We start from the raw sequence: 10,121 nt of genomic DNA, 5'->3' as shown, positions 1-10,121 counted from the left end.
CTATCTTCGTCTAACACTTGACTGTACTCCTTGCTACTCGATTTGTGATTTCTGGGCAGAAACTGATGATTGATTCAGAAAGAAGATTTCGAGAGCTTCATTTTGATATGCTGCATGCCCGAATCGGAGTTCGATAACGCCTTCGTTCGTGTGTTTGATTCTCGGGAACGTATCGGTTTCTCGGGTTTTTCTCTGTATTTACGGTATTTTAACTGGTTGCAAATGAATAAACGAAATAAGAAATAGGCTATTTATATTTATGGAATATTGGATCATTCTGGATCGTTAAATTAGTTGCTTAGCCGCTAAGTAACTGTAAAAACGATACAATTCAATACCAGAATTGGATAATTATCAAAACCGGGCTTTTTATAAAACACCATATACGAAAATAACATAAAAAAATATCCCGTCTTTCGAGATTACGGGTTTTATTGATTACCGAAATAACTATCGTATCAAAAATATTGCGCCGGGCCGCGCACGGGTCAAACCGTAATCCGGATCGAAAAAGTCAAAACACGGAAAATGTCCGGAATTACCAGATTAGGTTAGGAAGGAGTTTTCGGAAGAGTTTCGGGTTGTAAAAATGCAAAACGGTTGAAGTTGGAAGATTTCCGGCTTTATAAAATAATTTTATAATTATTCTGAAAATAATTAATAATTCATAAATCATTATAAAATCATATAATATTCCAAAAATTACCAGAAAAATACCACAATTATCTATATTTTATTCTGGACATATAAAAATTCAAATATTCAAATAATGTCGCATATAAACATTCAGATATCAATTCTACTTTTCAGATAATTCACCAAAGTTCACATAAAATCACATAAACAATTCCGAATAATAACAATAATATTTGAAAATATATTGGATATTACATCTATGATTCACAGGGCACTTATTTATATAAGTCCAATACATAGTTATATTTAGTCATATAATTATAGGGGAACAGTCTACAACAACCGTTTGTTGTAAACCATTTTATAACAAACACATTTATAGCCGTTGGATGGGGAAATGAAGGGCTTAGATCACAGATGGACCGCGGAAAATTTCTGCGGTGGGTAGGAGGGACCGCTGAAATTTTCCGCGGTTGGTAAGATTGCCCCCTTATCCCCAGCAACCCAACAGCCCCCCTTTATCACACAAAAAACCAAATTCCACTAACAAAAATTCTACTCTCCAAGTGACCAAATTAGGCAATTTTGGGTCATTTTCATCAAGAAATTCAAGTACTTTTATCAATTTAAGGTATATTTCTTTTCTTAAATTTCACATTTTCATGGCGGATAATTTATTTACTCGTATGTTTCGTCATAAACATCAAAATGAAAAAAGGAGAGGCTATTGATCATAGTTTATATCTTGATGATTTAAATACTAGTGAAGAACCTAAAACCCTTGTATATTTGAAGATGATGATTTTGTAGATAGAAATGAGGAATTTATTAATTTAGATGACGATTTGGTTGATGTTGAAGATGAAAATGATGAAAATGAGGTTGAAAATGATAATATTGAGGGTGAGGATGAAGATGATAATGTAGAGGATGCAAATATGTATGAAAATGTTGATGGGGGGAGTTCCATATTTGAATCAAATTTTTCAAAGTGTGGATGAGGCCGATCATTTTTTTAGGGCTAATGCTTTACGAAATGGATTTTCTATTAAAATTCAAGCGAACCATCATAATAAAGACAACGAGATATATGGTTGTTTATATGTTTGTAGGCTTTATGGAAAAAGTGTCGTCACCGAGAGTAGTAAAAATAAATGGTGTAGAGAGTTTCTTCCTAAAATTGAGTGCAAGGTGAGGATGTATGTCAATTATCAAAAGAAAAAACATCTTTGGGAGGTAACTAGCCTTGAATTGGTACACAACCACAGTCTTAGTTTCCCCCAGTAAGATGAATTTGGTACAACGCAAAAGACATGTCAACACCGCTACCCGTAGTTTGATTAAAACGCTTTATGGTTCGGGGTTCGTAATTCTCAAGTGATGAATGTGATTGTTAACATTCATGGAGGTAATGATAAAGTTGGTTTCAATGTACAACATGTTAGGAATGTGTTAAAAGGCGAGAGGAAGAAAAGGTTTAAGATTAGAGATGCCCAAGCGGGGTTGGACTTGTTGCATAGGTTCATTGAAGGAAGTGGTTATAAATATTTTATTAGGACCGAAGTTGATGAAGAGAATCATTTGAAGTGTCTAGTATGGATTGATTCGAGATGTATAATGGCCTACCAAAATTTTGGCGATGTTGTGGCTTTTGATACCACTTATCGGACAAATAGATATGCAATGCCATTTGTCCCATTTACCGGAGTCAATCATCATTATCAATCGGTTATTTTCGGGTTTGCATTGATGCGGGATGAATACGCGTCTACTTTTGGGTGGATTATTCGTACTTGGCTTGAAGGTGTGGGGAATAAGCCTCCATTGACTATAATCACGGATCAAGATCAAGCCATGGAAAGCGCTATTGCGGTTCTACTCCCGAATACTACCCATTTATTATGTTCTTGGCACATTAGCCAAAAAATCCCCGAGAAATTAGGTCATTATTATTCGGCTTTTCAGGAATTCAAGACGGACTTCAACCATTGTATTTATAAATCTCTCACCGAATGTATTTTTGAGGCTAGATGGGCGTCGTTTGTGGAAAAGTATCACTTGCAAGAGCATAAATGGTTAAATGGGTTATATGAGTTGAAGCGCAAGTGGATTCTTGCATATACTAGAAACACATTTTCAGCGTTTCAAATTAGTACATCGACGAGTGAGGGGATGAATTCTTTCTTTGATAAGTATGTGAGTTCGGCAACGGGTTTGAAGGAATTCATTGAAAATGCCCAAAAAGCATTGGCAAGGCAATTCATGAGGGCAAAGGAAGAAGATTATGTCACCATTAATCAAAAACGTCCCATGAAAATGCATACCACATTGGAGTATCATGCTTCTTGTATTTACACTAAGAAAATGTTTAGAAGATTTCAAGATGAATTGGTTGAGTCTTCAAAATACTTTGTTGAAAAAGATCGACGAGCTAGTGAAGAAGGGGAGATAATGTGGGATGTTTATACGTACTATAGTTTTTATAGGCCCATGTCCGAATCTACGAGAAGAAATGTTTATTTTGTGGCATTCGAGAAAGTAAGCTTTTTGGGAATGTGTACGTGTAGAATGTTTGAACATTCGGGCTACCTTGTAGACACCTATTGGCGGTCTTCACTAAGAAACGGGTTTCGGAAATTCCCATATATTACATAAACTCGAGGTGGACAATGCATGCCAATAAAGTTGATGGTGTGTTGCTTTGCGATTTGGATGTTGGACAAAGTCATGAGATGACCTCAACCGATCGATTTAATAGCATGACAATGTTAACCATGAGTTTTTGTCAGAGTAGCATTGCATCCAAGGAACGGTATGATTATGCCGTTGGAGTGATGAATCGAGAAATACCATTTCTCGAAAGAATGAGCGTTGATGGAATTAAATCTTACGAAAGCAATTCTCATGCTCCAAATGCAAGTGCTCATGAAGAACCAATTCTTGACCCTATTATGTCCCAAACTAAAGGGAGGAAAAAGGACGTTCATTTCAAAAGTCCAATAGAATCGATTGGTAAAAAGGAGAAGCCACCAAGAAAATGCACCTATTGTCAAATGGAAGGCCATGATAAAAGAAAGTGTGCTGGTAGACTAGAAGATCTTAAAAATGCTCAAGAATGGCAATATAATTATTAATGTAATATTTTGTAACGGAATGTTGTAATCTTTTAATGAATTTGAACTTCTTGTATTTAACCTTGTTTTTTTCTTGGTATTTTAATTGTCATATAATTTCCTATTATTGTCATATAATTGTGTTTTATTGTGATAGGTAACATGACTAGCGAGTATAGTGGTGACAACAACTCCGATCATAGTTGTGATTCGGTTTCCCATGTTAGCAACACATTCTCGGACTCCCAACCAAGCGACTCGTGGTATGAGGACAATGACGAGGAAGTTGTGATCTCACCAACCTTTAGTGATATGGAAGATGCATGTAGTGAGTTGATGCCCCTTATGGACAATGATGAGCCGCCCCATGTGAAGGAAGAGGAAACAGACTTGTACCCTCCCGGTGAGGAGGCTTACCGGGCCAAAAATTGGATCGAGGCATACAATTGGATGAGGGGTAGTGAACCGTGGAGATTTGTGAACTCTCATCCGGATCCGTACTTCCTTCCGATCTTGAATTTGGGCAACAACACGCCCGATGGAAAATGGAAAAAATCCGGATGGAATGGCAGTAAGCTTGTTAAATGTGATCGGATTGCCGATATTGTAAACTTGAGGCCTCGTGAGGGTTGTAATATGGACCAAATGCGCATTGAATATGTGAAGGGTTGGGTTTCACACCTAATGGGAGGCACGGAGAGGGAACGCGGGACATGTTTTGCAAGATTTCGTCTCTACGATGGCTCGAGTACGATTCCCGTTACCATTTGGAACGACTTCAACCCTTATCTATGGAAACTTACGAAAGGGCATATCTGTGATGGTTGTGTACTTGTTCTCTACCATATTGCATGCTTCGTGGATACTACGCAAGGAGTTGCTCAACATCGGTTATCCGGTGGTCTTTCGAATATACTAGGTATTTTTGGTTAGGATCAATATATTTCATAAAATTTAGTAGATTGTATTGATCGTGTAATTTTCATTCGAACCTATGTATTTTATAATTTTCATTGAATTTGAGCGGCAATTATGTATTTTCTATGAATTCAAGTATGAAATTTAAGATTGAAAGTGTGCCTATAAATTTGAGATTTAAAATTAAAATTTACAAATCGAACTATACATTAGAAATTGTTATGAAATGTTTTGAAAAGTTTTTTTTAACATTTGGACAAAATGTTGACTTTTCAGGAATTTTCAATTTAATGTAAAAATTGAAAAAAATAATTTTTTTCTAAAAATCACTCATTACCCTATTTTAAGACTTTTGAGAGTGGTCTTAAATTTTGGAAGTTAGTTTAGGACCAACTTCCAAAATTTAAGAAATTTCAACAAAAGTTTTGCAAGGATGCTCTGTTTTCTGCTCTGCTTTTGGTGGGAAAAACCAAAGGGACGGACCGCGGAAAATTTCCGCGGTTGGGCGGGGAAGTTTTTTTTCTGTAGCCTGTATACAGACAACCAGCCTATACAAATTGTCAATAAATTCCCACACACCAACAACTCTCCAAAATCCAAAACACTCCAAAATTCACAAAATTCACAAAATCCACCAAAATCCACCTAAATTAAATAAACCAAAACAACCAAATAAAACCGGACAATATAAAATAAAATAAAATCCAACTACGTAATCCGACAACCTAAAATCAAATGAAATCTAAGTACGTAATCCGACAACCTGAAATCAAATGAAATCCAAGTACATAATCCGACAACCTGAAATCAAATGAAATCCAAGTACATAATCCGACAACCTAAAATCAAATAAAATCCAAGTACGTAATCCCACAACCTAAAATCAAATAAAATCCAAGTACGTAATCCGACAACCTAAAATTAAATGAAATCCAAGTACGTAATACCACAACCTAAAATCAAATAAAACCCAACTACATATGAAATGAAATCCAACCACATAAGTACTACGAAGCTTCATAATGTCTACGCATACGAATCCCGGGAATCCCCCTTGCCTTCCCTAGATGAAGCTCCCTGGCTATTCGATACCTAAAGGTATCCACCTCCTCTTGCGACCAATTTGGTACCTCGGCTAAGTCATATCCCTGTGTGAAGTAGCACATATATTTCATCACATAAACACCGCAATCATTGGAGTTTCATTGCTTTGGTCTAGACGATAGAGCTAGGACTTCGGTTGAAGTAGGGTCACGCCCCTCGACTGGCTGTATCATATGCAATAGCCTCGACAACAACCATGACTGCAATGAAATTATGATCCGAGAATGAATATAATATACAATTGGTAAGGACTGTATAGAAGACATTAGTAGTAGACAAGTAAAGGAACATACCACCACTCATATGTCCTCACGATAATCTGATTCGCCATTCATTGAATCTATGATAAGACCTTCAAATCGCCTAGTACTGAACATGAACAAAACCCAATGTACATCTCGAACACAACAGGGGATAAATATGTAGTCCGCCTCGAGAACAGTAGGCCCAACATTAGCAGTGGCAAAACCAGTAAAACTACGTAATGCTTTATTCCATTCCCTCTGCAATGTATCTCCACCGGTCCTAGATGCTTTTCTGATTTTCTTCACATGTCCTTTCCCAAGTACCATGAAGTAGGGATCCATGAAGTAATAGACTGGTTTCCTCTCTTATATATGTGTAGTGTGAATCTCCTCCTCCCGACTCCTTAGCAATCCTCGAAAATAAATATGAATGTAACAAGTAAAATGAATGCAACAAGTAAAATGAATGCAACAACTAAAATGAATGCAACAACTAAAATGAATGCAACGAGTAACGAACAATACCGTATAAGTGTGTATGATTCAGTCATCAACCCATGTTCCTGGAGCCAGACTCTGTATAGCTAATGCATGGACGTGATAGTCCTGAACAGTAAGACCACCGTGATTCCTCGGCTCCATCCCAAAGCCCCATCCCTAATGTGAGTATATCGCATTCTTCTTTTTCATGCTGAGAGTCTTAGTGATACTCCACTTCTCTTCTTTCATCCTGCGGGATGCAAGTTTCGCGGGTCTACTGGATGAGGCAATAGTCTGGGGTGGTTGAGACACATGCTGGGATGGCTGTGTCATGTCAACGACATCCTGGGAAGGAATGACTGGAATGTCAAAGTCGTCAGCCGAAGGTGCAATGAAATCTGGTTTTATGTTCTGAAATATGGGAGATCTATAGGCGAGTTCTTTGATCTTCTTCATTAACCGGGAGAATGGTGTGAGGAAGGTACCAGAAATCCTCCCAAACTCCTCCACAAACTCTGGAGGAACCCTAGCATCCAGCTGCTTCAACATATTAAGCCCGACAACCATCTACAAACAAAAACAAATAAACATTTTTTCATTAATTCCACAAGGCTATCATATGTGCAAGATGAAATACGTGTGAATGCAAATTTGGTAGTGTGTGGTGTAATGTGAAATATGCATATTTGTAAAACACTTACAACTTCATATCCCTCGAGGCTATCATACAATTCCATCGTCTTGTACTGTTGTTGAGGATGTGGATCCGGCTTCCCTACTCGCATACGAGATATATCAGCGTACCACGCCATGTAATCAGCTTTCGAAGCTATGTCAACCGAGTCATCAACAAGTCCATCCAAATCTGAATAGAACCTGACCCATTTGCCAATATCAATAAACCACCGTACAAGCCAATCCTCCCCGGCAAACGTGGCCTCCTTAGCCCCTATATCTAACCATGTTCACCGGCGCCCGTGGAATCTGGGGACTAGCACCAAACTTTTTGCTAACCCTGTCTGGATGCTGCCACTCGACCACATCATAACATACAAGGGGAACTCGACCGCACCCAACTAACTGTGCCTGTATCATCTCATTGTCCATAACATCGTCTAATCTAGCATATGGTCTCCAAACCACCTCATCACAAGCAACACCATCAAACTCACCCCTATAGAACGGTAAGCTGTGGTGAGGACCTGTCATCCTGCGCTTCTTTGAAACCCCCCACATGAGTATCACTAGAATAGGCCCATCCCTCAACAACCGGATAATCCTCCTGACCGGAAGACCGTAAAGGCACGCCAATACAAGTAAATCTCTCGTAAGACCAAATCCTGTAACACCCAGACACAACAAGCAATGCTCTTACTATCCTTCTTTGCAACAATCTCCAAACCCCGGTATATATGAGCTAACACAGCTGCACCCCAAGCATAATAAGGAATCTCCCGCATATTAATCAATGGGTGCATATACCGAACATGAACAAAAGACCGGTTGATGCTAGGAAGATGATACAACCCATCAAGAATAACAGATACGCCTTAGTATGTACAACCGTGATCCTCATATTATTCTTCTCAGGCTTCTGTGCACCATATCTCTCAAACAACCACGCTAGCTTGATATTATTCCGATACAAAGCCCCCTTCACCTGCTCCTCGCTCAAAGGCTCAAACCAGTTATTAACAAAATACGCAGTCTTGTTCTCTATCACCCCACAAGTCAGTGCATCCCCCTGAACTAGAAACCCTAGAATAAACCCTACATCCTCTAGTGTAACATTCATCTCCCCATGCCTCGTAAAGAAAGTGTTCGTCTCAGATCTCCAACGCTCTATCAAAGCAGATATCAACCGAGTATCATTAGCCAAGACAACAACAGGGTCTGCAAAAATTCCAAACCCAAGCATGTGTAACAATTCCCGTTGTGGTCTCATTAACTTCCATAAGTGCAATGACTTGTTCCCCTAATAGCTCTGCAACTCATCTCTCCCTGCACCGTCCCAAACATCCTCACTAACATGATACTGATTATCTCAAATAACACCATGCGCGTTCGGACCCGGCAAAATATTCCCGAAATCACCAAAATTATTCATACCTGAAAATATTGTCAACATAATTCATCAATCACCACAATAAAAACATCACCACGTACACAATAAAAACAATTACCACATATATAATCACCAAGTACACAATACATTAACCCCTATATTCACAATTCGTAATTATACACCCATTGGTTCGAATTATTGTAAAATTCATCCCAAAATCATATGTTAATTACATCCCAAAAATTAAGCACCAAAATTTAATCCCTAAATTAACCCTAAATTCATAATTATTAATTCTTAATATAATTCGAATTTAACACTAATTTTATCATTAAATTCTATTTTTACACTAAATAATTCGAAATTAACAAAAATTTAATTTGAATTTCACACTAATTTTTTCATTAAATTTGATTTATACACTAAATTAATTCGAAACTAACACTAATTAAATTCGATTTTAACACTAATTTTTTCATTAAATTCGATTTATACACTAAATTAATTCGAAATTAACACAAATTAAAATCGATTTTAACACTACAAATAATTCGAAATTAACACTAATATATCCTAAAAATCTAATTAAATTAATCCTAAAAAATAAATTAAATTTCCATACTACAACACTAATATTTTTCGAATTAAATCAATTCCAAATTATGAACCCTAGAAATTCTAAAAAATCGAATTTAATCATACTACAATTCATATATTAATTCATTACAAGGATTCCTATATTAATTAACCCTAAAAATTTGAATTACATACACAAAATCAGATCTACACCAAGAAAAAAAGCATAAATTTATATCGATAAAACTGTAAATAACAAAAATGAATCGATTATATACCTTAATTACGGAAAAGGAGAATGATTCAAGGTTTCAGTCATCTTAGGCGCTGGGTTTTTTGCTTCTCCTGTGCTTTTCACCGTTTATGTGGTTGTTATGCTTGTGTTTGTGTATGTTTGAGAATCTGTGTTTGCTAGGGATTAGGCAAACAAAAAACGATACCAACTGCGGAAATTTTTCCACGGCCCGTAGGCTATTTTCATAATTTCCCCGGACCGCTGAAGGCCGTTAGATCCACCATCCAACGGTGGAAAAAATGTTTGTTATAAACCAGTCTACTACAACAAACATTTGTTGTACACCAGCCCCCCATAACTATATTATAAGACGGTCCTATATTTATGGCTAGAAATGGCTATAATCATTCTCTTTTATTTTTGCTAAGTAACTCTAGCCATTCTTGTCGCATCATCAAATATAAAGTAAAAAAAATCTACTTTAAATCAGAATGAATAAATTAATAAAATATTGATTAAAAATGGAATTTCTTAGTTGTAAAATAAACTAGCATCATAGTGTATAAGCTATTTTAGCACTAAACATTTTTTGAACCAAATTAGTCATTTTACAACTAAAACTTGCTCTTAGAAGACAGCTTCCATGTCCCCTAAATCTATACATAATTCTATACAGGCGTTCATGTTAAATCTTTATAACAAGATAACCAGCCACAATATAAAAACTGACTATGAATCTAAAGTAGGCA

General features: G+C 36.8%; 2 protein-coding genes across 2 annotated transcripts; one reads left to right on the top strand and one right to left on the bottom strand.

Moving 5' to 3' along the window:
• Positions 1 to 2,016: 2,016 nt before the first annotated feature.
• LOC141714994 (protein FAR1-RELATED SEQUENCE 5-like) lies at positions 2,017 to 3,291 on the top strand. Its single transcript, XM_074518483.1, has one exon. It carries the CDS (start codon positions 2,017 to 2,019, stop codon positions 3,289 to 3,291), a length of 1,275 nt encoding a protein of 424 aa, XP_074374584.1.
• Positions 3,292 to 5,429: 2,138 nt separating this feature from the next.
• On the bottom strand, positions 5,430 to 8,592 carry LOC141711052 (uncharacterized). Its single transcript, XM_074513502.1, has 3 exons — positions 7,198 to 8,592; positions 6,065 to 7,063; positions 5,430 to 5,971 (listed from the first exon to the last, which is right to left on the bottom strand). The coding sequence occupies exons 1-2, from the start codon at positions 7,306 to 7,308 to the stop codon at positions 6,674 to 6,676; spliced, it is 501 nt and encodes a 166-aa protein (XP_074369603.1). The 5' UTR covers positions 7,309 to 8,592; the 3' UTR covers positions 5,430 to 5,971; positions 6,065 to 6,673.
• Positions 8,593 to 10,121: the final 1,529 nt, after the last annotated feature.

This window comes from Apium graveolens, chromosome 3, assembly GCF_009905375.1.
Source record: "Apium graveolens cultivar Ventura chromosome 3, ASM990537v1, whole genome shotgun sequence".
Taxonomy (NCBI): Eukaryota; Viridiplantae; Streptophyta; class Magnoliopsida; order Apiales; family Apiaceae; genus Apium; species Apium graveolens.
Note: the sequence above shows the minus strand (reverse complement) of the source record. Positions and strands in the feature narration are given on the sequence as shown.

Bases quoted from the DNA above. Each gene is read 5' to 3' on its own strand.
- LOC141714994 (XM_074518483.1), top strand. From the start codon at position 2,017: ATGAATGTGATTGTTAACATTCATGGAGGTAATGATAAAGTTGGTTTC.
- LOC141711052 (XM_074513502.1), bottom strand. From the start codon at position 7,308: ATGGCGTGGTACGCTGATATATCTCGTATGCGAGTAGGGAAGCCGGAT. The intron at 7,064-7,197 runs GTAAGTGTTTTA...TTTTGTTTGTAG, and splicing joins GCCTCGAGGGATATGAAGTT to ATGGTTGTCGGGCTTAATAT.